The sequence below is a fragment of the Pipistrellus hanaki genome (assembly GCF_964339955.1).
Source record: "Pipistrellus hanaki genome assembly, contig: scaffold_50, whole genome shotgun sequence".
Taxonomy (NCBI): Eukaryota; Metazoa; Chordata; class Mammalia; order Chiroptera; family Vespertilionidae; genus Pipistrellus; species Pipistrellus hanaki.
In genome coordinates, this window is record NW_028182284.1 from 225,486 (window position 1) to 250,144 (window position 24,659).

At 45.5% G+C, this 24,659-nt stretch overlaps 1 protein-coding gene across 1 annotated transcript in view; it reads right to left on the reverse strand.

The window, feature by feature from the left end:
• Window positions 1–3,968: 3,968 nt before the first annotated feature.
• Window positions 3,969–24,659, reverse strand: part of LOC311616071 (zinc finger protein 416-like) — a gene marked incomplete at its 3' end in the record, with an annotated part of 32,281 nt that continues 11,590 nt past the window's right edge. Inside the window, exons 2-7 of the mRNA XM_084907286.1 lie at window positions 22,537–22,660; window positions 20,675–21,577; window positions 17,702–17,793; window positions 7,486–7,558; window positions 5,910–6,043; window positions 3,969–4,010 (exon numbers count right to left, since the gene is read on the reverse strand). Coding sequence (XP_084763412.1) covers window positions 3,969–4,010; window positions 5,910–6,043; window positions 7,486–7,558; window positions 17,702–17,793; window positions 20,675–21,577; window positions 22,537–22,660 — 1,368 coding nt within the window. The remainder of the gene's footprint in view (window positions 4,011–5,909; window positions 6,044–7,485; window positions 7,559–17,701; window positions 17,794–20,674; window positions 21,578–22,536; window positions 22,661–24,659) is intronic.

Below are 24,659 nucleotides of genomic sequence, written 5' to 3' on the forward strand. Positions count from 1 at the left end.
TTTTGGTTCTAATTTTTTAATCTGCTGCCTGTATTATTAGTGAGGTCAATGATCACCCATAAGAAGAGTCCTTTGTTGTGCTTCTGTGAACAATATGAATTATATTCTCTGTTCAGAGTATGTCTTACATACTGCAAAGAAGCCCTGAGCCATGATGTGTGAAATGTCACAGGCTGGGTTCATTTGTTGTAACACTGTGAAGTGCAAGTTATATTGGGACAAAAACTGTTTTCCTAGTGAGTAGAAGAGACAGCATTATATTGAATGAAAAATGCCTCTTCTGACCATTTCCCACAAATGACCCAGTCCTGAGGCTTGTTTGTTTTTTGTAGTTGAAGTGATGGGTTGTGAAAAGAATTTCATGGTTTTCTAGATTCCCTGGGGCCCACTATGGTGCTCACCTCAAGGTTCACAACAAACAGGAAATCAAAGCTAGAGAAAGGATCATTGCATAATCATTCCCAGCTTGTGTGTTTTGCTACAATTCAGCATTCCTGATCATTCTGATGGCAGTAGTCTTCACTTCTGTATAATATTTGCTGCCACAGAGGCAACAGTGATTCTCTCAGACAATGAGGAGAGAGATGTTTATGTCTATATAGAGGTGCCATTTTTATTTTCTAACAACAGAGGGATATGTATGTTTTATTTGGAACCACATTGTAAGGTGTATGTATAATTGCCATGCAACAAAGAGCACTTTTCTAATGTGGACTATTTGGTGAGGTTGAACATAGGAATAAAGCTCAGAAACATGTGCAAGAAACTTCTCTGTTACCCATACCCATGGTGGGGTAAAGGTATGCTTATAGTTGTGATTATGCAAAACACATAATTTATTTTTTATCCTAATATATACAAACCTAGGGTCCATAACTGCCGAAACCAGTTTGGCTCAGTGGATAGAGTGTCGGTCTGTGGACTGAAAGATCCCAGGTTCAATTCCGGTCAAGGGCATGTACATTGGTTGCAGGCACATCCCTGGCAGGGGCTGTGCAGGAGGCAGCTGGTCGATGCTTCTCTCTCATTTCTGTTTCTAGCTCCTTATCCCTCCTCCTTCCTCTTTGTGGAAAATCAATAAAATATATTTAAATAATAAATAAATAAAACCTAGGGTCCATAACAGCCACAATTATCGGATGTCCAATCACTATGTTAGAGAACTGAGGGAGCTGGTGTTGATGAACCAGTCGCAGAAGTGACTGGCAAGCAGCTGGAAGGCAGACCTCTTGGTCCTTCTTCCTGGCCCTAAGACTACAATAAATCAGCAGTGCAGGCATGGCGGAACTGGGGACTGGCTCTCTTAGTAGTCCTGCAGGGTCTATCTCAATTGGACAGCACAGGCACCAAAGGACCAGTGTTGCTGGCCTCCTGGAACTTGGCCTAGGGCACAGAGACTGCTTCCCCTCCCTAGATGTCTAGCAGCATTAGGTGGCAGAGGACTTGTTGCAGCAGGGACTGGATTGGTAGAGGCAGGGCCTATTGGAGGGTGACTTCTATTCCCCATGTGGCCTCGTTGGCTGTGAGTGCTCCTGATGGCCCACAGGCGTTGCTTCAGCTTGGCCAGTTGGCTCACCTTGGTGGGCACAGAAGCTAAAGCACCACCTACCTGCCACACAACCACTTCCATCAGTCCCACCACCCCCTAGCTGTTTCCGGGAAGACCCCACCCTCTGAACACGCCTGGCTCCTGAGGAAGTGGATGGCACCTCAGGCAACATTTGGTGGTCATTATTCTGCCTAACAGAGTTTGAATCAGGAAGAGTAAACTGAAAAGGGACAACCGAAACAAACATTGAAGTCTGGAAGGAGGATGAATGTGTTGTGTGCCTTAGCAGCCTGGGGACATTGCCCCTGAAGTGAACCCTAAGCCAAGAGAGAGAAAAGCAAAGAGGCACTAGGGATTATCCCACAAAATCCCCAAAGGTGCCTGTGTTAATTAACTATATATCCCTTGAAGTGGGAGCAAAGCTGGGGCCAAAAACAAGAGGATAGCATTAAAATTTAGTAAAATCAATTTTAACGCTATTCTTTTGTTAATTTTTTTAGAAAGAGGGGGAGATAAACATCAGTAATGAAAGAGAATCATTGCTCAGCTGTCTCCTGCATGCCCCCTACAGGGTTGGAGCTCTCCAACCTAGGAATGTGCCCTGACCTGGAATCGAACCAGAGATACCTTGGCTCATGTGGGCAAGCTATGTTTTTATTATTGGCTCTATTACACACAAACCCAATTTCTCCCATCCTTATCTCCTTTTGCCTTCCTCTACCCTGCCTTCACTGTTTCTAGGCACTCAGCACATTTTCGCTTTGTGCATGGACTATGCATATATGTATATACTTTTAAAATATTTTTTTATTGATTTTAGAGAGAGGAAGGGAGAGGAGAGATAAATACATTAATGATGAGAGAGAATCACCGATGAGCTGCCTGCTATGTATCCCCACCCTCACCCAACTGAGAATTGAACCTACAAACCAATTACATTCCCTGACCAGGGATAGAACCATGACCTCAAGGATCATATGTCAGTACTTAACCATTGAGATACACCAGGTGACCTATGTTATTTAAGATTTTTAAAAAATGTATTTTAAAAATATACATTTTGTTGATATTTTACAGAGTGGAAGGGAGAGGGATAAATAATTAGAAACATCAATCAGCTGCCTCATGCACACTCCCTATTGGGTATGTACCCACAACCAAAGTACATGCCCTTGATCAAAATTGAACCTGGGACGCTTGAGTCCCTAGGCCAATGCTCTATCCACTGAGCCAAACCAATTAGGGATAAAATAAAATAAAATATATATTTTTTTTATCACTGATAGTATTACAGATGTCTCCCATTTTTGCCTGTGCATATATTGTTTATGGGTTCTCTCCCAGTTCTACCCACACCCCTATCCTGGGAGATATGCCAGTCTGTTCCAGTTAATCAGGCCTATTTCCCCATCTTATACTTCCCCAGGGCCACTTGCTGAACCACATCACCTTTATTCACCTACTTAATTGGCTGGGATGCTAGCTCTCCTTGGCGTTTGAGAAAACTACATTACCCAGAAAGGAATGCAACCACGTAGGTGGAGCTAAGGGGCACTTTTGTTTCAGTGCTTCCTGTTAGGGCGGGACTTCCGCCTTCGTACTCCTGGCGGACATTTTGAACTCCAGGTTTTTCAGGGACTCCCAGCTTCAACATACTGGCCCTGAGAGGAAGGAGGCGGAGGAGGCTTAGGACCCAAAGCTCTTGTGTGAAGCGCCTGGAGCCCCAACAGACCGAGATTGGCGTCCCGGCTCCTCTGCTCACAGTGTCCCCGAAGCCAGACCCCCCCCCCCCCCACCCGAACCCTCCAACCTGGGGAGCAGGCCTCTCAGGTCCTTCCGCCCAGGTCTCAGTGCTCAGGATGGTGAGTCCCACCTGGTCACACGTGGCTGATGGGGAAGAGGGTGGAAGGTGGCAGTGCCACCTTGTGAGGAGGCGATGGTGGGATTGAGCAGGGAGGATTGGGAAACCCAGACCCATTGTGGGTATAAACTAAGGCAGATGTCGGCAACCTACGGCTCCAGAGCCGCATGCTGCTCTTCTGAAGCTTTGCTGTAGCTCCAGCCGATGGGTAGTGTGTGGGGGGGCGCGGCGGCTGTATCACCTCCTCCGCCTCGCCTCCCTCCCATAGCTCTGTGTGGCAGGTTGCTGGCGACTTAGCGTCGCTAGGCAACCATAGCGACCCTGTCCTGGCCCAGCCTCCTCCCTCACATCACAGCCTGTGATGTCACTGAGGGCACGCTGAGCTTGCACCTCTGCGCTGGGGAGGAGGAGACTGCTGCGAGGGAAAGAGAGGTGCTGATAGAGGTGACACTGAAAAATGATAATAATAAAGAGCAATAAAGAGAAAAAAGGGAGAAGGAAAAAGAAGAAGACAGAGAGGACTGGAGAAAGAGAAAGAGAGGGCTTGCAGTGTGATTGTCACTGCGAGTCGGGCCTGTACAGTGAGTGGAGAACAAGAGCCTGAAAGAGAAAAAACAGCAGCCAGGTTAAAAAAAAATAAAATTAACAGATACTAATTTTTGTTGTTGGTTAAGCATGGGAGACAGGTTCTTTTGTAAGGTGTACACTGTAGGAAATTTGTGGCTATTATATAAAAAATTATTTTTTAAATAAATAGATAAAATTATTATTTACATTTTTTATTTAATTTATTTATTTTAATTTACGGAATATTGGGGGGGCTGATGAATTATTTTTATGGCATGCATGGCTCACTAATTAATTTACAAAATATTGGGGGCCTCATAGAAATAAACGTTAAATTAACAAGTCACCTATGTTTCTATGAAAATTTAAGTTTTCTTTCTTTCTTTCTTTCTTTTTTTTTTTTGTGGCCCACATACACTTAAACCTTGTTTATTTGGCCCATATTAGCTTTGAGTTTGACCTGCTTGTTCTGGAGTAATTATACATCTTCCATAAGGTTTCACAACAATTACAGAATGAGTTGAGTAAACACTACCATGAAAGAAACACAAACACATTCTTATGGTGAGCTCCATGTGGCCATTTAAAAATTTTTCCAAATATATAATCAAATCATGGAAATTAATGACCAATTGTGCCATGAATCAAAAAAAACAATGAGGCCCAGCTGGTGTGGCTCAGTGGTTAAGCATCAACCCAGGAAACACAGGTCACAGTTTAGACTTCTGGACAGGGCACATGCCTGGGTTGTGGGCTCAGTAGAGGATGTGCAGGAGGCAGTGGATCAATGATTCTCTCTCATCACTGATGTTTCTTTCTGTGTCTTAAATAAATATGAATATATATATTTTTAAAAGATGAAATGAGTATGTTTTGATTTTCATCGTTGAAAACCCACTCCACAGTTTAGGAATCCTTTGCTCTGAGTAATGGCTGTGGGAATAAGGACCTTTAGCTTGGCTTCTTACTGGCTTCAATAAGCCACAGGATAGCCATAGCCAGTGTGGCTCAGTGGATAGAGCATTGATATGGGGACCTAGGGGTCCTGCGTTCTATTCCCGTCAAGGGCACTTAGCTTGGTTGTAGGCCCCTCCCCAGCATGTCATGGTGTGAGCAGGAGGCAACCAACCAATGTGTTTTTCTCACATTGATGTTTCTCTCTGTCTCTCCCTCTCTCTTCTACTTTCTCCTAAAACCAATGGAACAGCCTTAGCTGGTTTGGCTCAGTGGCTACATCTTTGTCCTGTGAATTGAAGAGTTCCAGGTTCAAATCCAGCCAAGGGCACATGTGGGGGGCATACAGGAAGCATCCGATTAATGATTCTCTCTCATCACTGTTTTTTCTCTCTTTCCCGCTCCCTTCCACTCTGAAATCAATAAAAATAAAAATATTTTGCCCTGAGTGGTTTGGCTCGGTGGATAGAGCATCGGCCTGTGGACTGAAAGGTTCCCGATTTGATTAGAGTCAAGGACATGTACCTTGGTTGCTGGCACATCCTCACTAGGGAGTGTGCAGGAGGCAGCTGATTGATGTTTCTCTCTCATCAATGTTTCTAGCTTTCAATCCCTCTCTCTTCCTCTCTGTTAAAAATCAGTAAAATATATTTTACAAAATCAAGTATAATATATTTAAAAAATAAAAATATACAAAAAAATAAAAATAAAAAAGGTCAATGGAACAAATATCCTTGAATGAGGATTAAAATAAACAAACATATTTACCATTAAAACACACACACTCACACACACAGCTAGAGGATAAAGGGCTCATGGCTCTGGGGCTCCTGGGCAGGGGGTCAAGTGAAAATCACTGAGTGCTTATCTGTTTCACCGCCCACACTAAGATGATGCTTTTGCTGGCTCCCCCATGGTTTTAACTACAAGCATCATTTTAAGTAGCAACGCGGGGGGTTTACAGCTGAGAAAACTTACCGAAATCTGTTTTAAATCTTTGTCATGGACTAACTTGAGTGGATCGATAAAGGTTTCCCTGACGTTGATATCAAAGGATTCTTTCACCTCCGCCATCAGCTTCATGGCAGTACCCATATCGATCAGTGAACCACCTGGGACAGAAACAAACAGAAAGCGTTTGTTGCCAAAACCAGTGTGGCTCAGTCAGTAGAGTGTCAACCTGCAGTCTGAAAGGTCCCGGGTTCGATTCTGGTCAAGGGCATGTACCTTGGTTGCCGCCACATCCCCAGTTGGGAGTGTGCAAGAGGCAGCTGATCGATGTTTCTTTCTCATCGATGTTTCTAACTCCCTCTCCCTTCCTCTCTGTAAAAAAATCAATGAAATATATTAAAAATAATACAACAAACAAACCACGATGCGTTTTTGTAAACTGGCCGTAAGGGTTTTTAAAGCTGTAGAACAAAGTCCCTCTTTGTAAACAATAAAAGCATTGAGTCCTCCTCAGGGCTAAGCACCCACCAATGAAGATGCCAATAGGAATGAATGCATATCTCATCTCAGCTTTTGCTACCAGGTCCTCTGCAAGGCACCCAGATCCTCCCTGGTGTGGAGGAAGCCTGGCAGTGTCCTGCAGGGAGCTCTCAGCAGGGTGGGCAGCCATGACGAGGGTGAACAGTGAATGAGCCCCAGTACCTGGGCAGCAGTTAATCCACATTAATTTGCAAGCAGGTGACCTCAAAGCTGTGGACAGTGAGACTGCAGGTTCTCTTAAAATACATCCCCCATGAAGCTCAGTGGATAGAACATTGGCCTTCGAACCAGAGTCCCACGTTTGATTGGGTCACGGGCACATACCTAGGTTGCAGGCTTCTCGGGTGGGCCAGGGATCATGAAGGAGGCAACCAATCAATGTGTTTCTCTCACATCTGTGTTTCTCTTCTCGCCCTCTCTCTTCCACTCTCCCTAAAAATCAATGAAAAAATATCCTCAGGTGCAAAAACACAAACAAAAACTAACAACCATCTCCCTGTGGGCCTGTGCGGCTCAGAGTTGAGCATCAACCTAGGAACCAGGAGGTCACGGTTCAATACCAGGTCAGGGCACATGCCTGGGATCCCCAGTAGAGGGCGTTCAAGAGGCAGCCGATCCATGATTATCTTTCATCATTGATGTTTCTTTCTCTGTCTCCCTCTCCCTTCCTCTCTGAAATCAATAAAAATATATTTTAAAAAGTAAATAAGCTGTAGCCGGTCTGGCTCAGGCCTGAAGACTGAAGGGTCCTGGGTTTGATTCTGGTCAAGGCACGTACCTTGGTTGCAGGTTCCCCGGCCCTGGTCAGGGCATGTAAGAGGAGGCAGTGTGTCCATGTGTCTCTCCCACATCAATGTTTCTCTCTCTCCCCCTCTCCCTCACCTTCCTCTCTGAAATAAACAAAAATATATTTTAAAAAACAAACCCTAAACCACATTTGAGGATTGAGACCGCAAGGGCATTGCTTCTAGATCACATCAAGGGAGGGCCCAGCCAATATGGGTGGTCAGCGTGGGTCACCGTGAATGGGCAAGAGACAGTTCCAGACTTTGTCCCACGTTACGTGGATTGGGCTGAATGTATTCTGTGGCTTTCAAAACAATTTCTGCAACAGCTTGATTTGTGAGATCTACTTTCTAAAAAAAAAAAAAAAAAAAAAAAAAAAGCACATAAAACGGTGAGTAACAAATGATGAATTCGCAGGAAATAACACAGAGACTTGATTTCCTCCAGTGATAAAGGGAAGGAGATGGAGGACCTGTGGGGCCCCAGGGATGCTCCACACAGGGAACCGGGGACAATGTCACAATCATTTCTGTTCAAAGTCTCAACATGCCTGGCCGGGTTGCTCAGTGGTTTGGTACATCACCCTGGACACCGAAAGTTAAGCGGTTCAATCCCCGGTTAAGGGTGCATATGGGAGGCAGCCAGTTGTTTCTCTCATGTCGATGTTTCTCTCTTACTCTCCCTCTTCCTTTCTTTCTAAAATCAATAAAACAGCTGAAACCAGTTTGGTTCAGTGGATAGAGCATTGGCTTGCAGACTGAAGGGTCCCAGGTTCGATTCCAGTCAAGGGCATGTACCTTGGTTGTGGGCACATCTCCATTGGGGGGTGTGCAAGGGGCAGCTGATCGATGATTCTCTCTCATCGATGTTTCTAACTTTCTATCCCTCTCTCTTCCTCTCTGTAAAAAATCAATAAAATATATTTAAAAAAATAAAATAAAATCAATAAAACATATCCTTGGGTGAGGATTAAAAGAAACACATTATATATATATATCCCTTTGCACTCTGAACCATTCTGGACATTGGCTACCAGCTACTCGAGCTACTTTGTGGTGGACACGTGTGTTGAATTAACTCAGTTCCCCGTAATCACTAATAAACTGCAATGTCCCCCCTGAGAGGGGACATCGAGTGATATGCTAGAATTCCGATGTCCCCTGAGAGGGGACAGCAGAGGGCAAAGATATATATATATATATATATATATATATATATATATATATATATATATATATATATAATTTTTTTTTTAATGTCCTATACCAGGTCTCCAGTGTGTATACACACTAGAGACCTGGTGTAGGACATTCGTGCACTGAGGGGGCGGGGCCTCAGTCCAGCCTGCACCCTTTCACAGTCTGGGAGCCGTTGGGGGATGTCTGACTGATCCCTTAGGCCCCCTAAGCTGGCAGTCAGATATCCTTAGTGCTGCCAAGGAGGTGGGAGAGGCTCCACCACTGCCGCTGCGCTCTCCAGTCGTGAGCCTGGCTTCTGGCTGAGTGGCACTCTCCTGTAGGAGTGCATTGACCATCAGGGGGCAGCTACTGCATTGAGCGTCTGTCCCCTGGCTGACAGTACATGTCATAGCGACCAGTCGTTCAGGCATTTGGTCAATTTGCATATTACCCTTTTATTATATAGGATCTTTCTATTTATTTCAGAGAGGAAAGAGAGGGAGAGAGAGATAGAAACATCCCTGATGAGAGACAATCATCGATCGGCTGTCTCATGCATGCTACACACAGGATATTGAGCCGTAAGCTGGGCATGTTCCCTGACCAGGAATCAAACCATTAGCTGGTTCATAGGTTGATACTCAACCACTGAGCAACACCAGCCAGGCGAAACGCATTAAAAAAAAAAAAAAAAAAAAAAAGGAGTCCCATTGTAATCCTCCAATGCTTTCTCATGCATGGATGTTCCCCACAACAGAAATGCCATGTGATCAGCGCTCTGGGTGTCACCCTGTGTCATAGTCAGAAAAGACAAATATACCTACGCAGGCCCTCAGGCCAGTTGAGGGCAGCACCAGGATCTGGTGATGCTTTACTCAGCTGCCATGCCCAGGAGACACATCCAGGGTGCCTCAATATGTATCCATATGAGGATCTCAAATTAGAAATACATTCTGACCCTCCAAGGCGCATAACCACATGCTGGGGCTTTTTAATTGCTTGCCAAGACTGCCCAACTTGCCCAGCTGGTGTGCCTCAGTGGTTGAGCATCAGCTTATGAATGAGGAGGTCACAGTTGATTCTTGGTCAAATTTGAGGCCATGATGCAGGTCAGGGCACATGCTTGGGTCATGGGCTCGATCCCCAGTGAGGGGTGTGCAGGAGGCAGCCAATCCATGATTCTCTTTCATCATTGATGTTTCTATCTCCCTCTCCTTTCTGCTCTGAAGTCAATAAAAAATACATATTTTATATAATAAAGGCCTAATACGTAAATCGATCAAAACGTGAAACAACTGGCGGAATGACCAGTCGCTATGATGCGCACTGACCACCAGGCAGCAGATGCTCAATGAAGGAGCTGCTCCCAGCCGACAGACCCCAAGCCAGCCAAGGCGGGTGCCAGTGGAAGCCCCTTCCCCATCACCCCACCGATTAGCCTCATTCACCAGCCAGGCCTAGGCCCCCTAACCTTGCACAAATTTTGTGCACAAGGCCTCTAGTATATAGAGAGCATTCTGAATTTTATCCACTAGAGGGAACCAGTGAACCATATCCACGCTCTTTTATAATCAAGGGTCCTCATTTGGGCTTAGACCTGGGAAAAAACTGCCTTTTGGGTCACATGATCCACACCTGTATATGACCATCCTAGACTCCACTCTCTTCATAGTATTGGTGTGTCTCATCTCACAACTACAGGCAAATTTGTTTCCTTTAAAAAAATGTTTCCCCTATATTTCTTTCTCTCCTTTTTAAAAGAATTCATATAGTTGAAATTATTACTTATGTCCACCTTTTCTCCACTTTTCGCCTCCAGCCCACTGCTGCCCGCTGACCCAGGTCCTCACCACCCCATTGTCTGCGTTCCTGGGCCATGCACAGATGCATGCAAGGTCCTTGTCTGATTACCTCCCCTGCCTTCCCTCCGAGGTTCCACACTGCTCTATGCTTCCATGTGCACATCCACTCCGATCATCAGATTGGTATTTTGTTACTTAGACTCCACATCGGAGTGAGATCATGTGATGAGACTCACATTCTTCACACAATTGACATAAAAATGCTCTTATCCTTTTCATGTCAAGAAAGTGATCATCTAGTTTTGTGACTTCAATGCCATTTATTTTTTCACTAATTATCTGTAGAAATAAAGATAAGTAAGTATAATATACATTGATTTGTGATCAAATTATCTGACGCTAATTATCTCTCTATCTTTTACACACACACACCACTCTCAGATTCAGCCTTTTTCTGAATTTCCTTGTTCATTTTTTTTTTATATATATTCATTGATTTTAGAGAAAGGGAGAGATAAATATAGTTTTGTTTCACTTGTTCATGCATTTATGGTTTGATTTTTTAAACTATATTTTATTGAGTTTTTATAGAAAGGAAGAGAGAGGGATAGAAAGCTATTGTAGAAACATCGATGAGAAACATCCATCAGCTGCCTTTGCACACCCCCCATATGGGATGGGCCCACAACCAGGGTTCTTGCCCTTGACCAGAATTGAACCTGGAACTTTTCAGTCCGCAGTACGACCCTCTATCCACTGAGCCAAACTGGTTTTGGCTGTTCATTGTTTTACATATGTATTTTTATTGGCTTCAGACAAAAAGGGAGAGGGAGAGAGAAACATCAATGATGAGAGAGAATCATGGATCAGCTGCCTCCTGCATGCCCCACACTGGGATCCAGCACCCAGGCATGTGTCCTGGCCAGGAATGGAACCCTGGACCTTTCAGTGTGCAGGTTGTCACTCTACCCACTGAGCCAGACCAGTAAGGGCTGCACTGATATTTTTAAATCTCCATTTAGGCTGCAGCCCTTGTCTTGGCCTCACAGCCTGTGTCCCAGGTCAGGAGATGCACCTGCCCTCAGAGACTCCTCAGAGTGCTCAGGATCAGCAGGGAATCCTTCTCCCCTCCCCACTGACGCTCCTGTAGGACCATCTCCCAGAAGGGCATCCCTATCCACCCAGGACCCCCAGCCGGAACCCTGACATCCACCAGGCAGCATCCAGGGAAGGGGAAAGATTGAGGGCAGAGAGGGCTTAGGCCTCAGACTGAGACAACAAGAAGTGAAGCCACTCATCCCAGCAGCATTTCGGGAGCCAATTTGTGGGAGGTGCCGGGTTAGACCTCAGGAATGTGTATTCCAAAGGATGTCCCCCATCTGGTTCTTGCAACATTGGGGGGCTGTTGGGAGGGAGAGGCGAGTGCAGGTCCAGGGGTGCAGGGATAGGACAGGTTTTACAGGGTGAGCCCTGCCATGGCCGGAAGAGGCTGCAGGATTGGAATACAAATTGGTTTGTCCACACACAACAGTGTCCACACACCAATCTCATGCCTGCAGGTCAATTTTCCTGTTTCCTCAGCACAGAAAGCCCTTCTTCCTTTTCTCCCAGTCCCCAACCAACCCCCAATTGCTCCTCCTACTTCATCTTCCCAAGACATAGCCTCCTCCTCCAGGAAGCTCTCCAGGACGCCCCAGCCCTGTCCTGGGGGTGTCTAACATTATTGACTGGTCTGTCTAGGTGTCCCCTGACCTGGGGGCCAGGCCAGGGAGACCTGGAGAGATGAAGGGGAGGAAGGAAGGCGGTGGGGAACCCTGGACCGCAGCCCTGCAGATCCATCACTAGGCCCACGCGTGGGGAGCTCCAAGCCCGAAGGGGGCAGGACGCAGGGTCTTTGGCCCGCATATGCGCCCGGGAACCCCGCACTCCCACCGTGGGATGGTGGGGAGGGGGTATGAGCTGGGTCCCTGCTCACTCCCCTTCTGCACATGGAGACCCATTGGCCATGTTCTCCTTCTCCAGACCCTCCTCCACCCCCGCGCACTCATAGGTGGGCAGATCTGGAGCCCTGTGGTCCAGGAGTGTTGGGGAACCCGCCCCCCACTTTCCCGCGCCCCCACCTTGCTGGCTTTGAGGAACTGCTTCCTCAGTCTCCCTGCCTACAACAGGGCCAGCACCCCCGGAGCAGCATGGTCTCTGCGCTGGGATGGGCCGGGCGAGCCTGCTGCGCAGGGGAAACAGGCGCCAGGGTCCGTCCCCTGAAGAGCAGGGCTCTGGGGCGCTTGCATCCAGGGCCTGGGCTATGGTCACTCTTCCCTGCCCCCCACCCGCTCTGCCCATTGGCCAAGTCCCAGCATATGCAAATGAGGTCGCTGGCACCACCCCCTTACATGTTGCATGGGGACTCAGAGGATCAGCCTGGGAAACTGGGCACAAGGTCACACTGCGCTTTGGGGTGCGCACAAGCTGAGATGTGCCCAGCTGTGTGATGGTCCTGGGTGGCGAGACAGGCACCACTTACTCGAGCTTCTGGGACTTCACCTGGTCTCACTCAAAGGCAACAGTGCCGCCCTCTGGCGCCATTGGGTAAGGGATGCTCGAAGAGGCACCTATGGGGGGAGCAAACAGACCAAGGGACCAGCCTTGGAGGAAGAGGCCCAGGCTGCTGGGTGGTTCCTTCTGTCCCCATGCCATGCTCTGGGCGCCATCTGCCTGGCGTCCTGGTTACTGCGTCACTGTCTGATCAATATCATCAATATGGCGCTGGTCTCCCAGGAGCATTGGGCCCACTGTCACCTGCGTGGAGAGCAACCATCTCTAGGCCTTGTTGGTGTGGCTCAATGGATAGAGCATCCACCAGTGGACTGAAAGGTACAGGGTTCGATTCCAGTGAAGAGCATGTACTTGGTTGCAGGTTCCCAGCCCTAGTCTGGGTGTGTGCTGAAGGCAACCATTCCACTCTCTCAAAAATCAATGAAAAAATATTCTCAATTGAGGATTAACCAGAGAGAGAGAGAGAGAGAGAGAGAGAGAGAGAGAGAGAGAGAGAGAGAGAGAGAGCTCACAACTATTTCCAAGGAGCCATCAACAGCCCACTCAGTCCCCTGGATAGGTCACCAGTCCAGAGACCCAGCTCCCTGGGTGTGCTGCTGACAGGGTCATTTTGGACAGGAACCGGAAGTCTCCGATTCCATGACTCAGGCCAGACACAGAAGGGCATGGAGCAACCTGGTTGAGCCCTGTATCCAAGCCAAGCCCAGGTCAGCATTTTTGAGGCATCTGACCTCCAAAGGCCCTGTCAGTTTCCAGTTGCTGGGGCTAAAGCTTCCTCTTTAGGCCCATCCTATGTCCACAGGGATTATTCAGATTCCTTGTATTATTCAAGGTGTGATCTGGGTGTGGCTATATTGGTTGCCTGGAGACTGGAGAAGGGGCTATCTCTCAGGAGAAAATAGTGATGAAGGGCTTAGATATGACTCAGCACTAGACCACTACCACCTCCCCTGGACTGCCGCCTACTCTCCCCAGATTCCAGAAGCCCACACCTTCTCCTGCCCCTCAGCCACAGGTGTCGGTATCCGAAAGATCCCATGAACCAGGTTCAATGGGGAAAGGAACAAGCCCCAGTGCAAGGACCTTGTCCTCACGAGCTCCTCTTTTGCCTGCACTGTAAATTTCGTCCAGCCTTTCAGAGCTGCCTCTGAGCTCAGATCCAAAGTCCAAACTCCAATGTCCAAAATCCCCCACCTCTCACAGTGCGTGGTCCTTCCCCCCCCCCCCCTCCCCCAGATAAATGCTGTGCCTGTCCTCAGGGACTCATTACTCCTGACCTAGCCACAGAGGCTTGGCAGATTCTCTTGCCTAGATCCCTGATTTTACCTTTATCAAGAGAACCTCTGTCCTTCCCTGGTGCAAACTATCTCACCAACTGTAGCTCCTCGCCAAATTTGGGCTGAATTCCACTTGTTTCAGCTGCTCACTCTACAAGCTCTGGGACAAGCCTCAGGACATGTCTTCTATTCTGTTGCCATCTTTCCTCTCTGGTGGTTCCATTTAAACCTCAAGAGTCTTACAACAAATGACACCAGTGTATAAAATTTTATTCTTAATAGCACATGGCTCTTTTGAAGTCTGATGGAGTTTTCCTAAATATTGCTGAGAATTATGTAATAGTGCAGAGAATATATATGTATGTATGTATGTATGTATGTATGTATGTATATCTCCTATATAATTAAAAGAAACATGTAAGTTGACCATACATTCATTACGCTCACCAGCCGATCAGGAGTAGTATGAAAATTAACCCACCATCTTTGGCAGGTTATTTTGCATATGCAGGCACGGATTGGCCTAGGTCCTGGGAACATCCTGGTGACCCAGGCTGCTCCTAGCCTGTAGGCCTGTACATAGACTCTGAGTGTCCTGGGTGCCAGAATGCCTCCAGGCCTAGGGTGCAGGCACCAAGTGGCGGGGGGTTGGTGGGACTCCTAGGTTCTTCAGCAAGGCAAGGAAGGCAGGCAGCCACCCCGTCCTGGCTGCTCTGGTCTTTGTGGGCAGCACTCACAAGTGTGGGGATGCCAGTGGGTGGGGTGGGAGGCCGCCTACCAGCCCAGAGAGCACTGCCAAGGCAAGGAAGCCAGGCGCCTGGCTCCAGGTTCATGGGCAGCGTGTTCAGACACAGAGAGGCCAGTGGGAAAGGTGCGGAAAGACGCCTGCCTTCATAGCCTTGGCCAGCAAACTCTGGGCATGGGCAGCACATGCAGTGCAAAGCAGCCAGTGAGCAGAACTCGCAGGCATCCCGCCCCACCCAGGCTGCTCTGGGCCTGTGTACAGCACACTGGAAGAGCCTCTGAGCAGAGGAGGTGGGTCACTGGAGGGCAGCATGTATTCCCCACATGGCGATGGTGGCAGGGGCAACTGTGCCAAGTGGAGCTTGTGGGCCAAGCGGAAGTAACACCTGCAGGTCATCAGTGCCAAGGAGTGGCAGTGCAGGTCCCGCCTCCTGGCCCAGAAGGTGCGCGATTGCAGGGACAGCCACCATGGTGGACCCAATTGACATCCTCCTGGCCGCGACACAGGGGTTTGCAGATCTGTGCAACTGCAGGCCTCCAGTGAGTGCTGCATCCTCTCCTCCCCTCCTGGGATGCGAAGGTCAAGCCTCCCTTCTGATCTCCCTCTTTGGCTGCAGTCATCTTCTTGGGGTTAATTTGCATAGTCGGTCCAGATTGACTGATGGGCTTGGCTTGCAATTGTAGTGAAGTGATGGTTAATTTGCCTATTGCTCTTTTAATAGATAGGATTCTAAGAATAGAAGGATGGACCAGTCTCTTTTCCTATACAGACACTGAAGGGTCTTTGGGACTATTAAGGACCCATAAACTTAGCCTCTGCCCTTTTTTTTTTTTTTTTTTTTTTTGGTTAAGGTCAAAATGCAGGGTGTGGCAGAAAGTATCTGCTTCCCTGAGTCTACTAGGATAGGATAGCTCTTCTGGGGAAAATTGGCCACTTAGGTTTCAAAGATTAAGTATGTCACACTGCTAGCAATAAATCCCCAAAGGTCAGAAACACCACTCAGAAAGCATATATGCACACCCATGTTCAGAGCAGCACAATGGTAGTTATAAGAGCTAAAATTTGGAAACAGCCTAAATGCCCATCAGCAGATGAGTTGATTCAAAACCTGTGCTGCATCCACACAAGGGAATATTATGCTGTTGTAAAAAAGGAGGAAATCTTATTATTTGCAACAGCATCAATGGACCCATACAGTATTATGCTAAGGGAAATAAAGCCATCAGAGATGGATAAATATCACATGACCTCACTGATTTGTGCAATATAATGAATACCGTATTTTCCAGCGTATAAGACGACCCCCCTAATTTTACAGTTAAAACATAGGTTTAGGCCTATATTCGCTGTATAAGACTACCCCACACTTCCGAGGCAACACCAGTTCTTTTTTTAATAGACCGCTTCTCTGACTCTGGTCAATCTGAGCAGGCTTTTTACTAGAACACAGTGTCGTCTTATATGCCGGAAAATACGGTAAACTGATTCAAAAAAATACAGCCAGTGTCACAGAAGCATTGAACAGACCATCCAAACTAAGAGGGAAGGCCCAGGAGGGGAGGGTGTCAAAGATCAACCAAAGGACTTGTATGCTTGCATATGAGCATAACCAGTTGGCATAGATAGCAAAAGGGTGAGGGCATGTGCTTTTGGGCAGGAGCAGGGAGACAGAGGTCAAAGGCAAGGGGTGAAGGAGACTTACGTAACAATTTAAAAAATAAAAGTTTAAAGTAAAAAAAAAAAAAAAAAGAATGTCCCAATGCAGGACTCTTGGCTATGTCTCCGTGTCCTGCTTTCCTCCTCAGGCACCTTAAGTCTGTGCCTCTCTCCCAGCTCCAAAGCCCCAGTTGAGTGTTTGCAATAGAAAAGTCCTGTGTTCTGGGTTTAGAGAATACAAGCAAAGACAAAACCAAACCAAATCAACGAAACTGCATTTTTGTCTCTCCCCAGCACCACGCTGTATGGCCCTTCTTTCATGGGGCAGCCTTTTGGGGCTTTTGCCTTTGGTCCAGTATCCCCAGCAGCCAGCTTCCCTGTGGCTTTTCCTTTACGCACTTGGATGTTACCCACCTCGTGAAGGGACACAGCTTTGTTGCGACACAGCTTTCTCCTCACCCTCTTGACCCACTGGTTGCTGTCCCTGGAAAGTCCACTTCCCAGTTCTTGACATTCTCATCTGCCCTTCCTAGTCGTAAATGGTTTGCTCAGCTGCATCTAATTTGTTAATACAAGTGGATGTTATTTGATTTAGTTGTATTTTCAATCGGGCTCAGGATGAGATTCACAATACTACTGTTTAATTGGCCACCATTTATTTATTTTTTACCACTTCCTGATCCTTGGTGTTCAAAGCAGCCAGAGTGATTTCCATACAGGTGCAAATGCACAGGACATGCTCCCTTCAGGCTACTACCTGGAGTCTGCCAGCCCTTCACAGAACTCTTCAGTGAAGTGCCCACTGACCAACTCTAGTTTCAAATTACCCCATACTGCTGTTACCAGTCATAGCCGGCTTTGTGGACTGTCCTCCATTCTTTGTGGGCTGTCCTCCACTAGATGCCAGTTCCCAAGGACAGAGGAATCTGCATTTACAGTACATGAAACAGTTGGGCTTAACAGTATCCACGGCTTCGATCTTTATATTTGTCCATTATGCTCACCCATGGCTGCTGACCCTCCATCCAACCTGATCCAAATTCTCATCCCTACAGCTTCCCTAAGCCCACCCACTCAAGGAACCTGGCCGATGAAGTGGCAAAAGGATATTCACAGGAACCCAACCTCCCTGCCCCTCAACCATACATCCCAGCAGCCCACTATTCCCCATAAACCAAAAACTATCACCTCATTTAAGGTCTTCTATGCAAAGGAAAAACTTAGGGAGGGGGTACACCAACCACATCTCAACCTCAGAAAGTGGACTTATAATGAGACAAACCCTCTCCTTCTGGAAATGCTTGTATTGCAGCTTGTTCTCACCACTCAAAATATACATCACCATCTCCTGTAGCATCCACGCTACCTCCAGGACTGTTTGGGTAAGGGGGAGAAGAGAGGAGTGCTTTATTTTAGATAAAATAAAACAGCAAAATAATCCCTAACATGGAAAAGAGACTTAAACACCAGAGGGTCTCAGGGGTATGAGTGGGTTGTTGGAGGCAGGACTTTCTAAGTGAACTGATTTTGGGGTCCAAAGCACCAAGGGGTTTCTCCCAGATATAGAAGTGGGTTCATTTACAGCAGCAAGGTGCCTAAGGGGGTGGGAAGATTCACTTTGGATGGAGATAGAAGAGACCAGGCCAGCACATCTCAGACAGACACAGAATCCCAATTCCCCTGTGCTTTGACTGGGCCTCCTCTCTTCCGATCCCTGGGAAGGACACAGTGTACCCAGCTATAGCGGGAATGTTCAAGGCAAAGGTATGAAAGAGTGAGTTAAGTTAGGCTGTGCAGACAGAGGCCTCATCTCAGGGCACCAGAGTGAATGTTTGCATTTTTTTATAATCCACATCTAAGGATATTTTAAGAGAGAGAGAGAGAGAGAGAGAGAGAGAGAGAGAGAGAGAGAGCGCGCGAGCGAGCGAGCAATGGAAGGGGAGAAGAAGAGAGATATTGAGAGAGACATCAATATGAGAGAGAGAAAAAAAATCATATGCGCTGGGATCAAATATGCAAAACTAAAACCACAAAGTCAAGTACTCTTTCTTTCAAGGCCTTGGGCAGCAATGAGTTATAAACCAATATTGGTCAAAGTGTAATTGTCTGTTATTATGCTGTACCTCCAAAAGCATAGAAAGGTTGGGATTCAAACAATATGTTAACTCCAAACAATAACTGTTAACTCTAGGATGATATATCATAATTGTACTTGACAATCATCCCTAGAAGTGAAAATAAAAAATAAAATAAAAAAATTAAGGTAATAGAGAAAAATATCTTTACTAAAAAATCATAAACCAGACAGAGCACGGTAAGCAATTTACAGGTTGGTGAATTAGGAATTAAAAGAATTCATAAAAGCATAATTCAATAAAAAAATCTCTTGAGCTACAAATGTATCAGATAGTAGTTCTGGGAATATCCTTCAATTCTTACTTGTACTAGAAACACATGAGGAATATAGAACACTATATGTTCCATTAAAAAGTTTAAGATAAAAAAAAAAAAAAAATAGGTTCCAAACAGTCACCTTTAGTGTTATTTTAAGTGACTAAAATAAAATATTCCTGCACATTAAACACTCTTCTCCAGTGTGAACTTTCAGATGTTTAATAAGACTAGATTTTTGGCTTAAGGGCTTCCCAAATTCATTAAGATTCGTATGGCTTCTCTCTAGTGTGAACTCTCTGGTGTTTAGTTAATGTACTTCTTTGACTGTAGAACTTCCCACATTCAGTACACGCATATGGCTTCTCTCCGATATGAACTCTCCGGTGTTTAAAGAGTGCACTTCTATCACTGAAGGACTGTCCACATTCATTACACTCATATGGCTTCTCTCCAGTGTGGACTTTCACATGTCCAATAAGGTCAGATTTTCGGATAAAAGACTTCCCACATTCAGTACACTCATATGGCTTCTCTCCAGTGTGTACTGTCTGGTGTTTAAAGAGTGCACTTCTGTAACTAAAGAACTTCCCACATTCAGTACACTCATATGGCTTCTCTCCATTGTGAACTCTCTGGTGTGCATTAAGAATTAATTTTTGGCTAAAAGACTTCCCACATTTAGTACACTCATATGGCTTCTCTCCAGTGTGAACTCTCTGGTGTGTAATCAAAATTGATTTTTGGCTAAAAGACTTCCCACATTCAGTACACTCATATGGCTTCTCTCCGGTGTGAACTCTCTGGTGTTTAAAGAGTGCACTTCTATCTCTGAAGGACTTTCCACATTCATTACACTGATATGGCTTCTCTCCAGTGTGGACATTCAGATGTCTAATAAGGTCAGATTTTCGGATAAAACATTTCCCACATTCAGGACACTCAAATGGCTTCTCTCCAGTGTGGACTTTACCATGTATAGAAAGGTAAGATTTTTGGCTAAAAGATTTCCCACATTCAGTACATTCATATGGCTTCTCTCCGGTGTGAACTATCTGGTGTTTAATGAGTGCACTTCTATCACTGAAGGACTTTCCACATTCATTACACTCATATGGCTTTTCTCCATTGTGGACTTGCTGATGTATAATAAGGTGAGATTTTTGGCTAAAAAACTTCCCACATTCAGTACACTCATATGGCTTCTCTCCAGTGTGTACTCTCTGGTGTTTAATGAGTGCACTTCTATCACTGAAGGACTTTCCACATTCATTACACTCATATGGCTTTTCTCCCGTGTGAACTCTCTGGTGTATAATAAGAATTGATTTTTGGCTAAAAGACTTCCCACACTCAGTACACTCATATGGCTTCACTCCGGTGTGAACTCTCTGGTGTGTAATCAGAATTGATTTTTGGCTAAAAGACTTCCCACATTCAGTACACTCATATGGCTTCTCTCCAGTGTGGACTTGCCGATGTATAATAAGGTGAGATTTTTGGCTAAAAGATTTCCCACATTCAGTACACTCATATGGCTTCTCTTTGGTGTGAACTCTTTGGTGTTTAATCAATTTACTTCTTTCACTGAAGGACTTCCCACATTCAGTACACTCATATGGCTTCTCTCCATTGTGAACTCTCTGGTGTTTAATCAGTTTACTTGTTTCTCTGAAGCACTTCCCACATTCACTACACTCATATGGTTTCTCTCCAGTGTGAACTATTTGGTGTTTAATGAGTTTACTTCGTTCACTGAAGGACTTCCCACATTTAGTACATTCATTTGGTTTTTCTCCAGTGTGGACTTTCGGATGTATAATAAGGTGAGATTTTTGGCTAAATGTCTTTGCACACTCAGTACACTCATAGGGCTTCTCTACATTGTGAACTCTCTTGTGTTTAAAGGGTGCACTTCTATCACTGAAGGACTTCCCACATTTAGTACACTCATATTGCTTCTGTCCAGTGCGAATTCTCTGACTTTTAATAAGGTTACATTTTTGTATAGAAGACTTCCCACATTCAGTATGCTCATATGGCTTCTCTCCAGTGTGAAGTCTGAGGTGTACAGTGAGGTGAGCTCTTCGACGGAAGGAAACCCCACATTCACTACACTCATACATCTCTTTTCCAGGATGAACTCTCTTATGTCCAATGAGGTTAAAGAATCGTCTAAATACTTTCCTACATTTCTTACACTCATAAGTCACTTCTCTAGAAAATTCACCTTGACATTGAACAACTTTCAAGATATGGCTTGCAGCATTTTCACAGTCACTCCACCGATGATCACTTTTATAATCAGGAAATTCCCGTGAAACCTCACCATCACAGTGTAGCTTCTCGATGTTGAGAGTGGCCTGGTGCTGGTGAAGCTCCAAGGTGTACTGCAAATCTTCCCCAACCTCCCTGCAAGTTGAAGGCACCATCGATAGGTAGAAGCTGTACCTGCTCATATAGGATGCCCAGTCCATAGCTTGTTTCCAGGACTCATCTCCACATTCATTCCTCTGCTGCTGGTAAGGGTATGCACTGAAACATAAGTCTCCAACACATGTATCACTACAGAAGTCTTTCTGCTCAAAGTATGCTGAATGTGAACCAGTTAGGTGAAAAATATGTTGTAACACATAGAAACACTGCTTACACAGAGGCGTCCTCTGGGTGGTTGGAGCTGTCTTAGAAGCCCTGTCCTGTGATTCTCCTTGTACAGATATGCTATGCTCAGAACAGGACTCCTCATCATCCATTTTATGCCAGCAACCTGAAAAGTGAGAAATGGTGAGAAAATGAATATTGACTGTGTGACAGGGGGAAGTCTCATTGTAAAAGTGTGTTACACATTACATGTTGGTTCCATGAAATTATTCGATTATAAAAGATGTGCAGGAAGAATGAATAAGAGGCTCTTTAAAAAAAAAAAAAAAAAAAAAAAGGAGGCTCTTGTGACTTTTTTGGGCTAATGAAGATCCCAAGACAAGGAGGCCTCAACAGAAGTATGATACAAACCTGCAAAGCACCACATGGATTAGAATATGGATCTCCAGCTCATCCTTTACCTAACAGCATTCACCATGACTTATCTGTTGGGGATCGAGAGAGATGGGAAGGACGTTGGTCCCATCTTACTTCAAGTAAATATCAATAAAGGAGTAGTAAGTTTTGAAAATTCTTTAGCACATATGTAAGTGCAACTCATAACACATGTGCAAGCCAATGTTGCAGAATACTGCAGAGGCACCAGTGCAGAGGAACAGGTGATGAAGTAGTGAGCAGTCAGCACTGGGCCTGAGCCACACTTGGTATAGTATTCAGGGAAGAAAATATTACAGAATTTGAATAGGGGCCTTAGAAGAACAGCCCATGGTTCATGTTGATAAAAAACCATAACATGGCCGAAGCTGCTGCAAAGAACCCTTACGAAGCCATGCATGTGGACACTGTTAGTTTCCCTTGAAGAGAAAGTCCAAACTGAGACCCATTAAACTGACTGCAAGACGCCTGACTCCCTAACACTTAACTCCCTAACACTTTTTGAGATAACAGGTGTTATTGATGATCTTGGAGTCCTTGAGTAGGCTGGCGGCAACAGCACATTTGACAGGACAGTGGGGGAAATTAGCAGAGGCAATGTTCTGGCTGTGGGAGAGAGAAAGCTATGCCTGAGGAATAAAGGAAGAGAAATCATCACCTCAGGACACTGGGAAAACATGAAGATCTTACCTTCAGATGATACAAGTGCAAACACTTCCAGCATGACATTGCAGTACAGACGTCTCTGAGCCTCATCAAGGAGCCCCCATTCCTCCTGAGAGAAGGTAATGGCCACATCCTCAAAGTTCACAGCCTGTCATAATGGGGACAGTACAACTCATAATCAGAGTCACTCCCAATATTATAAGTCTATCCTACTACCTACCCTCCAAATCCATCTGCTCTTTCCACTCTTCACATTTGAGAAAATGTCAGGCCTTAATTCCACGAAAGGAACTGTCTTCTTATATTCGTGCTGATATTTTTCTTCCAACAATTAAGGCAGTTGAGTAGATAGAAGATACCTGAGCTCGGGCTCTCCCATGTACGTCACACTGCCTCTTATCAATAGATTGGATATCAAAAGTATAGGTTTTTGAGGGATATTGGCCATAAAGACAGTGGGAGTGATTTGATACTGTTTTCTCAGGAAATAGCATTGTAGTCCCTCAGATTACTCCTCTAAGACACTAAATACATGGCATCACACGTCAACGTTTTGATCCCAATCCCAATCGGTGAGGCCATTGCTTTGTACTACCTGCTGCACATAGTACCCTGAACAACACTCATCTCACACAGCTTCCTTCCCAGAGGCACCATTTCAATGGAAATGCAAATATGCTGTGTTGTGGATAAATTTTTTCCTAATAACCTTATTTTCCAAAATTATAGTTCACCACCTCCAAAATCTAGTTCTCTCTTACCTTATTGTTACATCTAGGAACCACTGAAATGGACTCTTTCTTCAGTCACTCATGTCAATGTCATGGTGCTGTGGCCATGAATTCACATTCCCTCTCTGAGTGCACATCACTCTTTGTACCACACCTCCCTTAAAACCTGCACTTCCCCAGCCCCGTGACATTGCAGTACAGACGTCTCTGAGCCTCATCAAGGAGCCCCCATTCCTCCTGAGAGGATCAGGATCTCCTTGCCTTTTAGTCAGCATGTCTGGTACAGAGGATGATTGCCATATTGAATCAGGATCAAGCACTGCCCAGACTCTGATAGTCCACAATCATAGACACAGCCTTGATTCCTGCTATATAGGCCTCTTTCCATGACTGTTTCTTTCTTTCAACCTCAACTATTAAGAACAACAATCAGATCTCAAGTATCTATAGCCCACCTCCTCTTATGCTGCAGTTAATGTTCATTCATTAGTCACAGCCAGCAATTCTCACTTAACCTTCACTCAAGTCCCAGCCCCGATGGCCCCCTGAACCATTCCCAGTGAATCTCACAGATGACCACTCAAGTCTTCTAGCTAATCCACAACACTGACTGCAACTCCCCATAGCCAGGGCACAAGACTCACAAGAAAATCCTGGTGAAAGTTTAGAAAAGTTGTTATGTACCAGACTTAGAATCATCTTGTTTAAATTACTCTTTGACCTCGTCTAATCTCAGGTCCACTCTTCTTTTAAAGGTTTTGGCCACTGCTAAACAATTATCTTTTACCCACACTCTACATGACAATTTCTGTCCCTGTGCTGTGTTGTGACACCTACTTCTCACAAACAGTGGCCCCAGGAAGAGAGTTAGTCCTCAGGCTCACACTATGCCTTCTGAACAACTACTATCATTACCAACCTGACCATGATTCCCTGTACTAAAGTGATATACTGTCCTAAATGATTTATCTCATTTTGTTGAGCATTGACCCATGCAGTGGTGTGAGGTCACATGCCTGGGCTGTGGGCTGGATCCACAGTAGATATTTGCAGGAGGCAACCAATACCTATTTTTTGCTCCTCCCTGTTGCTCTGTCTCTCTCACCCCCCCCCCATCCTTTCTACATCTAACATCAATAAAAATATATATATGTATTTTTTAAAATATATATTTTATTGAGAAGGGGACAAGGATAGAGAGCTAGAAACATCGATGAGAGAGATACATCGACCAGCTGCCTCCTGCACACTCTGCACTAGGGATGTGCCCCCAACCAAAGTACACATGCCCTTGACCGGAATCGAACCTGGGACCTTTCAGTCTACAGGCCGATGCTCTATCCACTGAGCCAAACTGGTTTCGGCTAAATATGTATTTTTATAGACATACCATACAGGTTCCTGATTCAGCTCTCT